The sequence below is a fragment of the Mustelus asterias genome, chromosome 11 (assembly GCF_964213995.1).
Source record: "Mustelus asterias chromosome 11, sMusAst1.hap1.1, whole genome shotgun sequence".
In the NCBI taxonomy this organism is placed as follows: Eukaryota; Metazoa; Chordata; class Chondrichthyes; order Carcharhiniformes; family Triakidae; genus Mustelus; species Mustelus asterias.
In genome coordinates this window covers 61,051,004-61,068,936 of record NC_135811.1, presented here as the reverse complement: position 1 = coordinate 61,068,936, position 17,933 = coordinate 61,051,004, and the positions used below count along the sequence as shown (strand labels likewise).

General features: G+C 45.7%; 1 protein-coding gene across 11 annotated transcripts in view; it reads right to left on the bottom strand.

Annotated features, from left to right (window-relative positions):
- Positions 1 to 17,933, bottom strand: part of mypn (myopalladin) — a 268,796-nt gene that overhangs the window by 17,734 nt on the left and 233,129 nt on the right. For all 11 annotated transcript variants that reach the window (XM_078223667.1, XM_078223665.1, XM_078223673.1 and 8 more), the window contains one exon: positions 12,951 to 13,074. In XM_078223667.1, coding sequence (XP_078079793.1) covers positions 12,951 to 13,074 — 124 coding nt within the window. The remainder of the gene's footprint in view (positions 1 to 12,950; positions 13,075 to 17,933) is intronic.

The window sequence follows — 17,933 nt, the reverse complement described above, 5'->3', positions numbered from 1 at the left end:
AATATAGCTGAGGAGGACACTGGGTTGCAAGGGAGTAGAATAGACAGTATTACAGTTGATAAGGAGGATGTGCAGGATATTCTGGAGGGTCTGAAAATAGATAAATCCCCTGGTCCGGATGGGATTTATCCAAGGATTCTCTGGGAGGCAAGAGAAGTGATTGCAGAGCCTCTGGCTCTGATCTTCAGGTCGTCGTTGGCCTCTGGTATAGTACCAGAAGATTGGAGGTTAGCGAATGTTGTCCCATTGTTTAAGAAGGGGAACAGAGACTTCCCCGGGAATTATAGACCGGTGAGTCTCACTTCTGTTGTCGGCAAGATGTTGGAAAAAATTATAAGGGATAGGATTTATAGTTATTTGGAGAGTAATGAATTGATAGGTGATAGTCAGCATGGTTTTGTGGCAGGTAGGTCGTGCCTTACTAACCTTATTGAGTTTTTTGAGAAAGTGACCAAGGAGGTGGATGGGGGCAAGGCAGTGGACGTGGTATATATGGATTTTAGTAAGGCGTTTGATAAGGTTCACCATGGTAGGCTTCTGCAGAAAATGCAGATGTATGGGATTGGGGGTGATCTAGGAAATTGGATCAGGAATTGGCTAGCGGATAGGAAACAGAGGGTGGTGGTTGATAGTAAATATTCATCATGGAGTGCGGTTACAAGTGGTGTACCTCAGGGATCTGTTTTGGGGCCACTGCTGTTTGTAATATTTATTAATGATCTGGATGAGGGTATAGTTGGGTGGATTAGCAAATTTGCTGATGACACCAAAGTCGGTGGTGTGGTAGACAGTGAGGAAGGGTGTCGTAGTTTGCAGGAAGACTTAGACAGGTTGCAAAGTTGGGCCGAGAGGTGGCGGATGGAGTTTAATGCGGAGAAGTGTGAGGTAATTCACTTTGGTAGGAATAACAGATGTGTTGAGTATAGGGCTAACGGGAGGACTTTGAATAGTGTGGAGGAGCAGAGGGATCTAGGTGTATGTGTGCATAGATCCCTGAAAGTTGGGAATCAAGTAGATAAGGTTGTTAAGAAGGCATATGGTGTCTTGGCGTTTATTGGTAGGGGGATTGAATTTAGGAGTCGTAGCGTTATGTTGCAACTGTACACAACTCTGGTGCGGCCGCACTTGGAGTACTGTGTGCAGTTCTGGTCCCCACATTACAGGAAGGATGTGGAGGCTTTGGAGAGGGTGCAGAGGAGGTTTACCAGGATGTTGCCTGGTATGGAGGGGAGATCCTATGAGGAGAGGCTGAGGGATTTGGGATTGTTTTCGCTGGAAAGGCGGCGGCTAAGAGGGGATCTTATTGAAACATATAAGATGATTAGAGGTTTAGATAGGGTGGATAGTGATAGCCTTTTTCCTCTGATGGAGAAATCCAGCACGAGGGGGCATGGCTTTAAATTGAGGGGGGGTAGTTATAGAACCGATGTCAGGGGTAGGTTCTTTACCCAGAGGGTGGTGAGGGATTGGAATGCCCTGCCAGCATCAGTAGTAAATGCGCCTAGTTTGGGGGCGTTTAAGAGATCCGTAGATAGGTTCATGGACGAAAAGAAATTGGTTTAGGTTGGAGGGTCACAGTTTTTTTTTAACTGGTCGGTGCAACATCGTGGGCCGAAGGGCCTGTTCTGCGCTGTAATGTTCTATGTTCTATGTTCTAACTACATTTGCAATTTGCATCATTCTTGCTGATCAGAAGTAACTGTTAAAATTTCCATGATGCCACAAATCTGTGTTGTTAAACACAGATAATGAGTGGGTGCCGAAAGATTTCCATGGACTAGTCTGTCAGTCAGTGCTCCCACTGATCCATCCTGTACCAATATCTCTGTCCAGCTGCCTGGAAATCGCCGAGTCTCATCTGGAACAACTGAATTTGGTCAATAAATTATCTTTTTTCCCTTTGATGCTGAAATAAAAATCTCACCATTCACCGGACTCTGAAATGTCTTGCTGCACTTTACACTGGAGGCTGTCAGCTCTCTTCCAACTGGTCCTATGTTGGCCACTCCAGTCATTACTGCAGTTGAAGAAAAGTCTACGGTGACTGTATATTTCATCTAAAAGAATGCTGGCTTTTCACGCTGTGATATATGTGCGTTCAGTCTTTTGAGTTATGCCCCCTATTCCAGACATTAGATAAACATCCCTTCTGTTGTTTTTGTGGAGAAGCAAGGTCACATGACCCAGGACACCTACCTTTTGGCCAGTTTAATAATACAGACCCCCCCTGGGAGGCAGGCCCCCCCTCGGCAGACGCCCCCCCCCCCCCTCAACCAGAGATCCATCTGAGCCCCCAACCCCCCCAACCAGAGATCCATCTGAGCCCCCTCCTCACCCCCCCCAACCAGAGATCCATCTGAGCCCCCTCCTCCCCTCCCCAACCAGAGATCCATCTGAGCCTCCTCCTCCCCCCTCAACCAGAGATCCATCTGAGCCCCCTCCTCCCCTCCCCAACCAGAGATCCATCTGAGCCTCCTCCTCCCCCCTCAACCAGAGATCCATCTGAGCCCCCTCCTCCCCCCTCAACCCGAGATCCATCTGAGCCCCCTCCTCCCCCCCCAACCAGAGATCCATCTAAGCCCCCTCCTCCCCTCCCCAACCAGAGATCCATCTGAGCCTCCTCCTCCCCCCTCAACCAGAGATCCATCTGAGCCCCCACCCCCCCCAACCAGAGATCCATCTGAGCCCCCTCCTCCCCCCCGCAACCAGAGATCCATCTGAGCCCGCCCCCCTCCTCCCCCCCAACCAGAGATCCATCTGAGCCCGCCCCCCACCTCCCCCCCCAACCAGAGATCCATCTGAGCCCGCCCCCTCCTCCCCCCCACAACCAGAGATCCATCTGAGCCCGCCCCCCTCCTCCCCCCCCAACCAGAGATCCATCTGAGCCCGTCCCCCTCCTCCCCCCCCAACCAGAGATCCATCTGAGCCCGTCCCCCTCCTCCCCCCCCAACCAGAGATCCATCTGAGCCGCCCCCCTCCTCCGGCGGACGCCAGCGGAACGGTGTGAAGCCTGGTCACTTTAGCCGTGGCTCCAAGTCTGTGGCCAGGAAGGTGCTGCAGGCTCTCGAAGGACTGAAGATGGTCGAGAAGGATGGAGGAGGGAGACCAGCGATCGAGGCAGGTTGGGGGTGTGGTCTGCCGAGGGGAGCCTGCCTCCCAGGGGGGTCTGATCCCGGGGGGGGGGGGGGGGGTGTGGGTCAGCAGGGGGTGGGGTGCTCTGCCGGGGGGGGGGGGGTCTGCCTCCCGTCGGGGGGAACTGCCTCCAGGGGAGGGGGGTTGGTCTGCCGGGGTGGTTAGTGGGGGGGTCTGCTAGGGTGAGGGGGTGGAGGGATTGCCACTGCTGGGGGGCGCGGGCTGGATATCGGGGCGCTCTGAGAAGGATGGTCGAGAAGGATGGTGGCCGCAGACTGACTTCACAAGGGCAGCGAGAGCTTCAGAGGTTCCCCTGCAGAATAGAAATCCGCTTTGCATTTTTATTTTGCAGGTCGCTTACAGCGCGGATCCAGAACAGACCAGAAGACGGTAAAGTGGGATTTGATGGTAGAGTTGGGCGCACGGTTCATTAAATTGATTTAAATGCATGCAAATGCATTTAAATCGTTGGGCTGCCCGATTCGGGCGCGGACCGGATCCGCACCCGAATCGGGTGTTGGTAAAGTCGCGATCTGCTCGGATTCAGGTCCAGATCGCATTAAAGGCCCGACGCCCGAATTTACCGCGATTTTACGCCCGGAAATGGGCGCAAATTGTTGGTAAAATCGGGCCCTTAGAGTCATAAAAGTTTACAGCATTGAAAGAGACCCTTCGGCCCAACTTATCCATAACGCCCTTTTTTTTCAAACCGCTAAGCTAATCCCAATTGCCCGCATTTGGCCCATATCCCTCTACACCCATCTTACCCATGTAACTATCTAAATGCTTTTTAAAAGACAACATTGTAGCCACCTCTACTACTACCTCTGGCAGCTTGTTCCAGACACTCACCACCCTCTGTGTGAAAATATTGCCCCTCTGGACACTTTTGTATCTCTCCCCTCTCACCTTAAACATATGCCCTCCAGTTTTAGACTCCCCTACTTTTGGGAAAGGATATTGACTATCTAGCTGATCTGTGCCCCTCATTATTTTATAGACCTCTATAAGATCACCCCTCAGCCTCCAATGCTCCAGAGAAAAAAGTCCCAGTCTATCCAGCCTCTCCTTATAACCCAAACCATCAAGTCTCGGTAGCATCCAAGTAAATCTTTTCTGCACTCTTTCTAGTTTAATAATATCCTTTCTATAATAGGGTGACCAGAATTGCACACAGTATTCCAAGTGTGGCCTTACCAATGTCTTGTACAATTCAACAAGACGTCCCAACTCCTGTATTCAATGTTCTGACCGATGAAACCAAGCATGCCGAATGCCTTCTTCACCACTCTGTCCACCTGTGACTCCACTTTCAAGGAGCTATGAATATGTACCCCAGATCTCTTTGTTCTGTAACTCTCCCCAGTGCCCTACCATTAACTGAGTAAATCCTGCCCTGGTTCAATCTACCAAAATGCATCACCTCGCATTTGTCTAAATTAAACTCCATCTGCCATTTGTCAGCCCACTGGCCCAATTGATCAAGATCCCGTTGCAATCGATGATAACTTTCTTCACTGTCCACTATGCATCAATCTTGGTGTCATCTGCAACCTTACTAACCATGCCTCCTATATTCTCATCCAAATCATTAATATAAATGACAAATAACAGTGGACCCAGCACCGATCCCTGAGGCACAACGCTGGTCACAGGCCTCCAGTTTGAAAAACAACCCTCTACAACCACCCTCTGGCTTCTGGCAAGAAGCCAATTATCCCGTGAGATTTAACCTTATGCAACAACCTACCATGCGGTACCTTGTCAAAGGCCTTGCTAAAGTCCATGTGGACAACATCAACTGCACTGCCCTCATCTACCTTCTTGGTTACCCCTTCAAAAAACTCAATCAAATTTGTGAAACATGATTTTCCACTCACAAGGCCATGCTGACTGTCCCTAATCAGTCCTTGCATCTCTAAATGCCTATAGATCCTGTCTCTCAAAATACCTTCCAACAACTTACCCAACACAGCTGTGAGGCTCACTGGCCTGTAGTTCCCAGGCTTTTCCCTGCAGCCCTTTTTAAACAAAGGCACAACATTTGCCACTCTCCAATCTTCAGGCACCTCACCCGTGACTATCGATGACTCAAATATCTCGGCTATCCCTAGCCTCCCACAATGTCCTGGATACACTTCATCAGGTCCTGGGGATTTATCTACCTTGATGTGCTTTAAGACTTCCAGCAACTCCTTCTCTGTAATATGTACACTCCTCAAGACATCACTATTTATTTCCCCAAGTTCCCTAACATCCATGCTTTTCCCAAAAGTAAATACTGATGAGAAATATTCATTTAGGATCTCACTCATTTCTTGTGGATCCGCATATAGATGACCTTGTTGATCCTTAAGAGGCCCTACTCTCTCCCTTGTTACTCTTTTGCCCTTTATGTGTTTGTAGAAGCTCTTTGGATTCTCCTTTGCCTTATCTGCCAAAACAATCTTGTGTCCCCTTTTTGCCCTCCTGATTTCTCTCTTAACTCTACTCCTACACTCCCTATACTCTTCAAGGGATTCACTTGATCCCAGCTGCCTATGCATGTCATGTGCTTCTTTCTTCTTCTTGACCAGGGCCTCAATATCCCGAGTCATCCAGGGTTCCCTACTTCTGCCAGCCTTGCCCTTCACTCGAAGAGGAATGTGTTTACCCTGAACCCTGGTTAACACACTTTTGAAAGCCTGCCACTTACCAGACGTCCCTTTGCCTTCCCACAGACTCCCCCAATTAACTTTTGAAAGTTCCTGCCTGATACCATCAAAATTGGCCTTGCCCCAATTTAGAATTTTAACTTTTGGGCCAGACCTATCGTTCTCCATAGCTATCTTAAAACTAATAGAATTATGGTCACTGGTTCCAAAGTGATCCCTCACTAACACTTCTGTCACCTGCCCTTCCTTATTTCCCAAGAGGAGGTCAAGTTTTGCCCCCTCTCTAGTCGGGCCATCCACATACTGAATGAGAAATTCCTCCTGAATACACTCAACAAATTTCTCTCCATCCAACCCTCTAATACTATGGCTGTCCCAGTCAATGTTGGGAAAGTTAAAATCTCCGACTATTACCACGCTATTTTTCTTGGAGCTGTCTGTAATCTCCTTACATATTTGCTCCTCAATTTCCCGCCAACTATTTGGGGGCCTATAGTCCAACCCTATCAAAGTGATTTCCCCCTTCTTATTTCTCAGTTCTACCCGTATAGACTCAGTGGCCGAACGCTCGGATATATCCCCTCTCAGTACGGCCATGATGTGTTCCCTAATCAAAAGTGCAACTCCCCCTCCTCTCTTACCTCCTGTTCTATCTTTCTTATAGCATCTGTACCCTGGAACATTGAGCTGCCAGTCCTGCCCCTCCTTTAGCCATGTTTCAGTAATTGCTATCATATCCCAGTCCCACGTACTCATCCATGCCCTGAGTTCATCTGCCTTGCCCGTCAGGCCTCTTGCATTGAAATAAATGCAGTTTAATCTGGACTTCCCTTGCTCTCTGAATCATAGAAACTCTACAATGTAGAAGGAGGCCATTCGGCCCATCAAGTCTACACCGACCACAATCCCACCCAGGCCCTACCCCCACATCCCTACATATTTACCCGCTAATCCCTCTAACCTATCCATCTCAAGACACTAAGGGGCAATTTTAGCACGGCCAATCAACCTAACCCGCACATCTTTGGACTCTGCTTTTGCCTGATCAGCCTGGTACTAGGATTACTGACACTGCCTTTACTACTTAATGTGCTCTCTTTAACTTCTGTGCCGTTCTCAAACTTCTCTTCTGTTTCCCTACTGCTTTGGATCCCACCCCCCTGCCAAGCTAGTTTAAACCCTCCCGAGTGGCTCGAGCAAATCTCCCTGCCAGGATGTTAGTCCCCCTCCAGTTCAGGTGTAACCCGTCCCTCTTGAACAGGTCACCCCTTCCCCAGAAAAGATCCCGATGATCCAAAAAGCTAAATCCCTGCCCCCTGCACCAGCTCTCAAGCCATGCATTCATCTGCCTAATCTTCCTATTCCTACTCTCACTAGCACGTGGCACCGGTACTAGTCCAGAAATTACTACCTTCGAGGTCCTGCACTTTGGCCTTCTGCCTAACTCTCTATATTCACTCTTCAGGACCTCATCCTTTTCCCTACCTATGTCGTTGGTACCAATATGTACAATGACCTCTGGCTGCTCACCCTCTCCCTGAAGAATGTCCTGCAATCTCTCAGAGGCGCCCTTGACCCCAGCACCAGGGAGGCAACACACCATCCTGGAGTCTCGATTGCGGCCACAGAAATGCCTGTCTGTGCCTCTAACTAGCGAGTCACCTATTACTACTGCTCGCTTGCTCTTTGCCCGACCCTGTCCCACAGCAGAACCAGATGCGGTGCCACAGGCCTGGCTGCTGCTGGTATCTCCCCCTGACAGGCTATCCCCCTCAACAGTATCCAAAACGGTATACCTGTTTGAAAGGGGAATAGCCGCAGGAGACTTCCGCACTACCTGCCTGTCTCTCTTGGCGGTCACCCATCTACCTGTCTGAACCTGTGGTGTGACAACCTCCCTGTAACTAGTGTCTATCACACTCTCTGCCTGAAAGGATATGGTGGCCAACTGGTTTAGCCATTCAATGCCCGGTCTGACTGGACACCGGCTCTTTTCTGCTACAACTGTTCACTATTCCAGGATCATCCTGGAATGCGAAGATAACCCCTGACTTCTATTCACTACTGCGACCCGTCTTCATAAACTGCTCACCTCTGTCTCCTCCATCCTCACCTTCAGCAATAAAGTTGAGGATCACATGGACCCTCTTTGTCAGAGATCGAGTTGAGTCTAGTAGCTGACCTTATTTCTTCCTTCTCTTCCACTAGCCAAACGGGCCAAGCTTCCTCTAAAGTTCACACCTGACCTTGCCTTATGTCCGATATCTTTTTCTTCTTTCTCTCCTATCTTCGCTCATGCCCTCTGCAAGCTCATTTTATCCACAAGATCCAGATTCTTCAGATTCCACTCTATTTCCATGTTAGCTGATATTGTTAACACTTATCTCTCATTAGCTGCTATCCTGCTCTCCTTAGCAGCTATCCCTCTCTCCATTTAATCTGACCAATCAGACACTGTGGCCTCCATCTGACCAATCAGGCACTGTGGCCTCCCATCTGACCAATCAGACACTATGGCCTCAATCTGATCCATTTTTAATCTCTTATAGGAGCTGCTTTCTCACAAGTGGAAGAGGCAGATGATTGGATGACTAAGAATCCCTAGAACCACAGAAAATTACAGTTCAGAAACAGGCCTTTTGGCCCTTCTTGTCTGTGCCGAACCATTTTATGCCTAGTCCCACTGACCTGCACTTGGACCATATCCCTCTACACCCCTCTCATCCATGAACCCATCCAAGTTTGTCTTAAATGTTAAAAGTGACCCCGCATTTACCACTTTATCCGGCAGCACATTCCACACTCCCACCACTGTCCGCGTGAAGAAGCCCCCCCTAATATTCCCTTTAAACTTTTCTCCTTTCACCCTTAACCCATGCCCTCTGGTTTTTTTCTCCCCTAGCCTCAGCGGAAAAAGCCTGCTTGCATTCACTCTATCTATACCCATCAAAATCTTATGCACAAATCTTATACCCTCTAGCTATTAAAGAGATAAAAAGTTAAAAAACTACTAATGTCAGTAGTTTGAAATGTCAGAAAATTTAGTACCTAAAAAGAGAATAGGGCCTGTAGCCAGATCATGTATTAACAATTTCTCTTCTCATATTTTATAAGGAGTTGCTTTGACATATAGCGCCCTATTTTATCATTTTGATTCTAAGTGCTGGACGGACTTGAAACTGGGAGTGTTTCAGATCCAACTTTTAGAGCCGTTCTCAGGCGCCCACATATGCACTCTGCTTCCAAAAATATCAGACATCCAAATCATGCTGCTGAAGCCTGTATGTGGAGCTTAACGTGCCCGAAATCCTGCAACTCCGATCAGCGCTGAAAGAAAATGATAGAATGGCTGCTCCCGTGCCACATCCCTCCCAGGCTAGATAATGCCTCCTCCTGGCCCCCACAGACATTGCTTCACTCCTACACCATTACTGACCCGCTAATCCCCCCACCCCCTCTGCCACCCAGACCGATCACTGGCCCCTCCCCCTACCCCCCACTGATCACAGGCATAGTGGTAGTGGACCCCCCCTTACTCCTCACTGATCTCAGGCAGAGTGCCAGCGGACTCACCGACCCTCCCCCCCGCTTCCTCCCCACCGCCTCTCCCACCCCCCCGCCACCAATTGATCTCAAGCAGAGAGCCGTCAGATGCTCGGCACTTACCTCCTCACTAACCTTCACTGATGGAGCGCCCGAATCGGACTTATATGGAGCATGTCTGTTTCACGCCGATTCCGGATGGGCGAACGTGATGGTAAAGGGGAAAGTGCTGGTAAAGTTGGCCTTGCAGTCCATTAAGTCAATTTAAATGCATGCAAATGTGGTCCCAATTGCAGCCATTTTCGGGCCTTGGTAAAGGGGGAGGCGGCGCAGAGGCGGGTGCAGATCGTGCTACTCGCCTCACGCTCGACTTTGCCAAGTTTGTGCACCCGAAAACGGGCACAACACAATGGTAAAATCGGGCCCATAATGTCTATAAAAATCTTTTACAATTTCCTCAAAGCCCTCAACCTCAGCAGCCTTATATCTGGGATGATCTCCTTTCCAGAACAATCACTATTCATCACCAGAAAATGTTACCTGCTCTACAATTCTCAGCATACCGCAGTTATCAGTATTCACATCACTGAGAATCTCTCAGGGTGATTCTCTCAAACAGTCACGCACTCAAGCAACTACAGAACAACTCAAAGGATAGCTTTCCTTAGGTATAAGTAGTAAATTTTACCAAATAATCTCAGAACAAGTTAGAGCATAAACTGCAGAAACTCTAATTGAGGTTTCGGAACTATGAAAAGAGAAATTGTTAATTCATCATCTGTCTATAGGCTCTTTGCCAGAATATTTTTTCTCTTTTTAGATGCTAAGTATGACCATGATTGTCTATCGTTAATTCAAATTCTAACTTTAGAAGTTTTTAGAAACATTTTATTTCTATGATAGCGGTGTATTGATGTGCACAGTGATGTAATAGGATACATTTCCCATTTCTAACACACAACCTCACTATCAAAAAAGAACATTATTAGTGAAATAACTCCTCAGAGGCCGGTGCCACCAGATTCCCTTTATTTACAAACATTATTCCACTCCTAGAGTGTTTCAGGTATAGAGTCAGAATCAGGAGTCCCAGTAGACCTGACACTTCCATATTTACCGACAGGTGAGATTCCCTGATTGGGCAAGCAATTATGACCTCAATCAGGGAGCTCATACTCCAAGAGGCCAGCCTCATGGGCCCTCACTGAATCATTACAATCAGTAAATATTGCACAAAGAGCAACTAATGATTGATCTGCTCTTAAAATCAAAGTTCACCTGCACACAGACAAAGGACAAAGTAATGTGAGAAAACTGATCAGCAGTTTCATAGTAACTCAGTGTGATTTCTTCACAGTATGAACCAATGGTCTTCCACAATTCGGCATCAAGGACTGGAAAGCGTGCCCAATAATAAATGGTTAAGTGTTCCGATTGTGAAATGTCAGCAATCCAGTTTCTAACTCATAATAAATCTCAGATGATTGTCAATGATTACAGCTTTAATGCCTTCTGTTCTGCTGTTTCGTCCTCTTCAGGATCTGGGACCACGTTGAGCCCCAGAGTATACCTTTGCTTCTTTAATATTTCGGTGGTCATGAGCCTTGTTACTATATTTTGGTTTCTACTTGAATCACACAATAGGTTGTGCAGTACCAACACTCTGCTTGAGTTGATACTGAGGACTGCTGCAGTAAAATGCAATGCATATATTGGGTTGATTTTTATGGAGTGTGCCAGAGTGGGATAGAAAGTTTGGGGATGTCGGGGGGGAGAATTCAGGAGGAAAGATGTGGTGTTGGGGGCATGAACTATCAGATGTCATCCCGTCACCTCGATATTCTGCTCAAAGGCCAACTGAGTCACTTAAGCGGTCAATTAAGGGGCATTTGCAGCCACCCCTGGCATTTTGCCAGTAGCAGGTAAAATCCCCGTGTATGGGATTACCACATGGAGAACCCTGCTGGCCTCCCTCTGGGCTTGTGGGGGAGAGGAACCCTTCTAATAGGGCACTTTGTGGACAATGGAGAGCCCCCACCCCTCTGGCAGCAATGGCTGCCCTGTGACAACACCCAACCTGCCCTCACCAACCCTATCCCCCACCTTAGCTAGGCCCTGACTGGCCCTGGTGAGACCTGACCCCCACTTACCAAGCAGTGACTGTCAGCAGCTCTTGTGGGCAAGTTCTCAGCCTCAAATTTACAGGAACCCTGGCAGTAGCTCAATGGCTGCAAGATAGGAATGAAATCCAGCCAGAGGTGCCCAAACTGAGGGCAGAGGCTGCATTGTCCCCTGGTTTTCCGGCCTACCTTCAGACTCACTGCTGCACTGACACAATCGAGCTCTTCGACTTTCTCTACTTTTTAACATCAATCTTTCAATCTCAGACGAGCTCCTAAATTTTATAAGATGACTGAGAAATAGTTTTCCAAAAATAAGGAGCAAAACAAATTTAAGTATGTGTCCATTAAACATGAAGAAAGCTGCTAATAACAAGTACAAAACCTCTAAGATACTTGTGTTGTGCTTTTTTTCTTGCGAACAATAAACATTGGTTATTTATTCAAAACTGGGCTTTTTTTCCCCCTCAATTAACTGGGGTTTGTAACTTCTTACTTGCTGTGACAGGGAAGGAAATCAAAACCACAATACATTGTCGATAACAATTCTCCGGGTTTGTCACACTGTTCACTATGAACATAAGAACTAGGAGCAGGAGTAGGCCATCTGGCCCCTCGCGCCTGCTCCGCCATTCAATAAGATCATGGCTAATCTGTTCGTGGACTCAGCTCCACTTACCCGCCCGCTCACCATAACCCTTAATTCCTTTACTGTTCAAAAACATATCTATCTTTGCCTTAAAAACATTCAATGAGGTAGCCTCAACTGCTTCACTGGGCAGGGAATTCCACAGATTCACAACCATTTGGCTTCTATCTTATTATTCCCTTCAGAATCTTATATGTTTCTATAAGATCGCCCCTCATTCTTCTAAATTCCAATGAGTATAGTCCAAGTCTCTCCTCATAAGCCAACCCTCTCAACTCCGGAATCAACCTAGTGAATCGCCTCTGCACCCCCTCCAGTGCCAGTATATCCTTTCTCAAGTAACCAGCACCTTATACAGCTGCAACCTAACCTCCCTGTTTAAAAACAGGGAGGTTTTAAATCTCTCTAGCAATGAAGGACAAAATTCCACTTGTCTTCTTAATTACCTGCTGCAGCTGCAAACCAACTTTTTGTGATTCATGCACAAGGATGCCCAGGTCCCTCTGCACAGCAGCATGCTGCAATTTCTTTACCATTTCAATAATAGTTGTTCCTACCCAAATGGATGACCTCACATTTACTAACATTGTACTCCATCTGCCAGACCCTCGCCCACTCACTTAAACTATCTATATCCAACTGCAGACTTTCAATGTCTTCTGCACACTCATTTTAGTGTCATCTGCGAATTTTGACACACTACACTTGGTCCCCAACTCCAAATCATCTCTGTAAATCGTAAACAATTGTGGCCCCAACACTGATCCCTGAGGCACACCACTAGTCACTGATCACCAACCAGAAAAACACCCATTTATCCCTGTGGTTGGAGCTGTAATTTGTAGTTCTTACCTTACAATCCAATCGGCAAATTTGTCCTTCATGAGCAATCATGTCACCAGGAGCCTGGAGAAAATGAGGGCAGAAAAATCGCTCCTGTACAGGTTCTTCACCTTGTAACACCCGAGACCGTGTCCTGTTATTTAATACATGGCAAATTGTATTATTGTGGACAAGTAGACATTATTCCTTTGATTTCTTTCTCAATAAAATGCAGGCAATGAAATGTGCTGTCAAATTCAATAAGAACAATGGTCTATGAGCGATATTCCCTGGTCTTGTCTGTGCTGGAACCCGTCACAATGAGAATTTGGCGTTCCAGCCAAAACTTCATTCACTTGCAGCGGCACCAGAGAATTTCAGCTGCCAAAGAGGACAGAAGATTTCGGTCGATATCTAAGAATTATAGTTATAAATTGTGATTTTAGAATTGCTAGGCCAGTGTAAAATGTATTCAGTAACAAAAATTATCAGAGGAGTTACCTATTTTTACTTGCTATGTAGAGGACATCACCTCTGATTCCTTTCCTGAATTATGTATTGCAGGTTCTAATTCTAGCCAGCTCTCCATTTTCTTTCTCAGCACTGTCTTCCAGTTTTTTTTTTCCTTTTTACTTCTCATCAAGGTAATTGCCCATATTCCAATGGCAAAGAAGTTTCATTGAGATAAATAGTCAAAAGTAGAATCATAGAATGGTTACAGCAGAGCAAGAGGCCATTCAACTCATCATGTTCTCTGCAAGAACAATTCACCCAATACATTCCCCTGAAATTTCTTTTCCTCTTCAAATAATGATCCAATTCTCTTTTGAAAGCCAGAACTAAATCTGCCTTCATCACACTCTTAGGCAGCGCATGCCAGATCCTAACCACTCTGTGTAAAATATAGTTTTCCTCATGTTGTTGTTGCTTCTTTTGTCAATCACCTTAAATATGTGTCCTCTGATTCTTGATTCTTTGTCCAATGGGAACAAAAAATTATTAAATATTTGAGACTGAAGATAAAGGATTTATATTTTGACCAAGCCTTATATTCACATATAAGGTTCAGCATATTGACCAAGTGAAAGCATTTTCAACTGATATAAGACAGGATAGATTGTTACCATATTATTCCCACTTGTGTGTGATTAATTACACTTGAGGATGGTAGGGAACAAAGTCAATTGATGCTATTTGTCTGATCTGTATGATATAGGACAGATACTTGCAGTTCTATCAGAACTGGGTAAATATGTGGGGATAGGGCCTGGGTGGGATTGTGGTCGGTGCAGACTCGATGGGCTGAATGGCCTCCTTCTGCACTGTAGGGTTTCTATGAAAAAAAAGAATTCTATGAAACAGCTTTTGAAACCAAGTGGACACACTTACTTGGCCCAAAATATTCACTCTTTACCCTCATGGTAATTAGCCAGACTCAATAACAAAAATAATAAAGATCTTATTGTGACCTTTAGTGCAGAAAGTATAGAAGTTCGCACAGGCCTCAGTGTTTAGGCCAAGGTAAGGTCTTTTAAGTGAAACAGCAGACTTTCCTTCAGGCAAACTATCCCTACCGGAAAATGTTCACATTTGCACTCAGCAGGCATCATATGTGCCTGTTTGCAAATATCCACGCTCAAACATCATCATTTAGCTATCATTTGACATCCCAAGTTATCAAATAGTGATCAGCTGACATAATTAGCTATCAACTGAAATCACACAGTGCTCACAACATTTAAACCTTCAGAAGCTTTTAACTGACATCACTGCTGATCAGCTAACATCAAATGAAATCATACTGCGTGCAAGCAACATCATTTGTGATCATTTAGCATCCTTTAATTGCCTTCAAAGCACTCAGAAGTATTCAGCTGACATCAAATATGATCACAATATATTTATAAGAACAAAGACCAAGTTTTTGTGATCACTACAAAATTTGACTAAGCTTCAGCCACCAGATGACATCAACCATATCATGCCCTGGATATTTCCCAAGTCCCAGATGATGCAGTATGTTACGCATTCATTGTGTAGGCTGCCAGAGCCCACTGACACATTGCAACTTCCAGAGGGAGTGGCAGCTTTCGCACATTCGGGTAAGGTGACAAAATCTAGATAGGGGAGAGGGTGGAGATAAAAGAGGTATGAGTGATTGAGTGTAGGTTGACTGAGTGAATATGGTTGAGTGGGATGGGAAGAATGGTGCAAGTGAATGGGGGTTGTGTGGGAAAGGATGGTGTGAATGAGTAGAGATTATGTGGGGAGAGGTAGTGTGAGTGAGTAGGGATTGTATGGGGGGGGGTGGTTAGTGTGAATGAGTGGGGGTTGTATGGGAGGGATGGTGTGACTGAGTAGGGATTGTATTGGGGGGTGGTGTGAGTGAGTGGGGGTGTGGGGAGGGATGGTGTCAGTGAGTGGGGTTGTATGGGGGATGGTGTGAGTGAGTAGGGATTGTCTGGGGAGGGATGGTGTGAGTGAGTGGGGGTTGTGTGGGGAGGGGTGATGTGAATGAGTGAGGATTGAGGGAAGGCGTGAGTGAGTGGGGCTGAATGAGGATGGATGGAAGGTGTGAGTGGGAAAAGGGTGCAGGCTATATGAGCACTTTTGATGTCAAATGATGTTCCTAAGAATTTTGAGTGCAGTGCATTTGAACACAAATGATATCTAAAATTTCAGTTAGGGATGGCCAGAGTTCTCCACCTTTATTTATGTATCTTCTATTCATTGGACTGCTATAAAAGGATGATACAAAGAACAAAGAAAATTACAGCACAGGAACGGGCCCTTCGGCCCTCCAAGCCTGCACCGACCATGCTGCCCGACTCAACTAAAACCGTCTACTCTTCTGGGGACCATATCTCTCCATTCCCACCCTGTTCATGTATTTGTCCAGACGCCCCTTAAAACTCACTATGGTATCCGCTTCCACTACCTTCCCCGATAGCGACTCTTTGCGTAAAAAATCTGCCTCGTACATCTCCTTTAAACATTGCCCCTTGCACCTTAAACCTGTGCCCCCCAATAATTGATTCTTCCACCCTGGAAAAAAGCCTCTGGCTATCCATTCTGTCCATGCCTCTCATAATCTTGTAGACTTCTATCAGGTTGCCCCTCAACCTCCGTCGTTCCAGTGGGAACAAACCAAGTTTCTCCAACCTCTCCTCATTGCTAATGCCCTCCATACCAGGCAACATCCTGGTAAATCTTTTCTGTATCCTCTCCAAAACCTCCACATCCTTCTGGTAGTGTGGCGACCAGAATTGAACACTATATTCCAAGTGCGGCCTAACTAAGATTCTATAAAGCTGCAGCATGACTTGACAATTTTTTAACTCAGTGCCCCGGTCGATGAAGGCAAGCATGTCGTATGCCTTCTTGACTACCTTCTCCACCTGTGTTGCCACTTTCAGTGACCTGTGTACCGTACACCCAGATCCCTGATGACTGACATGATGACAAAAAAAGAATTTGTCATATTATCTGATCAGTTTGCTTAGTTATGTGGAATGTTTGAAATCAAAGCTACTGGACCCATCAGTAGCTTTGACAAGTCACTAACACCTGCGGTTAACAAAAGTTAAATTCGCAGGTTGTGTAGAACAAACGTATATTCTCTTGAATACCTGTATAGAAGATTAATGTGTGATCTAATTGAGGTGTTTAAGATGATTGAAGGATTTGATAGGGTAGTTAGCGAGAAATGATTTTCTCTGACTGCGAAAGTCCAGAACAACTCCTTTCAATTAAAACTAAGTCAATCGAGGTGATGACAGGAAGAATGTTTTTTTATATAGAATGTTTTGGAACTCTCTCCCACAAAACCTGTTGAAACTGAGTCAATCGAAGATTTCAAAAGTAAGATTTTTGTTTTGTAAGGGTAATCAATGTTGCAAACATCGAGTTCATAATTCATAGGTTTTAGAATGTAACTTTTAACTTTAGCAATTAAAGTTTTAACTGTAGAAAATAGGAACATTAGGTTAAGAAACTGATGAGCAGCCTTGAAGTAAATACAATTTAATCAAGCTTGGGATTAAAACATCGGGGGCGTTTCGACTTAGGAAATTAACAGCTAGAAAGGTAAAGTTATAAAATGGCATTTTGGTCTCCTTATTTGAAATAAGATAAAATTGGATTCGAAGCAGTTCAGAGAAGGTTCACTCAACCCATTCCTGGGGTTAAGGGCTTATTTTATGAAGAAAGGTTGAACATGTTGGGCCTGTAGCCATTGGAGTTCTGGGAGTAATCAGCTTATTATTGTTTTAATCCATTAGAGCGGGTTATTGGAAACCAAGAGTATTTTCTGATGTTTTAACTCACAGCGTAAGAACCACAGGGAGGCCGGTACTGGATCCGTGGAATCCCGAGTGGTGAGGTTGCTAAAGGAATCGCCAGGTCACTTAGCCAAAAGCTAATGGAGGGACCGCAATTAAATCTTGTAGCTTGGCAAACAGCTGGAACACTGAAGATAAATCAGACTGCATTCCAGAGAGCTGTGATATACTTTTAGTTTGATTCCAGAGAAGAAAAGTGAATTAACCATTCAAAAATTTGTAAGATAACTTCATGGGGAGGAAGTGAAGTGTAGAACTGAGTTTGTAGCATAAGTCTTTATGAGTTTGTAAGTTAGTGGTGCTTGCTTAATTCCTTTTCTTTTTTGGTATACAATAAAATTGTTTTTGTTAAAAAAAAAGCACGAAATATTGTGCTGTAGTTCTATCAGCTAATTACTGGGTGTTTGCATTTCTACTCTAAATGTTAACGGTCCAAAGAGGATTGTAACATGAAGGATTTGGAACAATGCAAGTGGATGTGTTTAAGATACAAATCAACCATGAAAAGTATAGCGGAACAGGCTCAAGGAGGTTGAATGGCCTCACCTTGCCTCCTTGAGCCTTTTCCTATGTTTCAACACGTGTGTCTGTATTTATGCATCAAACTGTAGAGCGGCTGAAGTTAACTAGATCCACCTACATGGAAATTTATTGCACACTAGTCGACCCATAC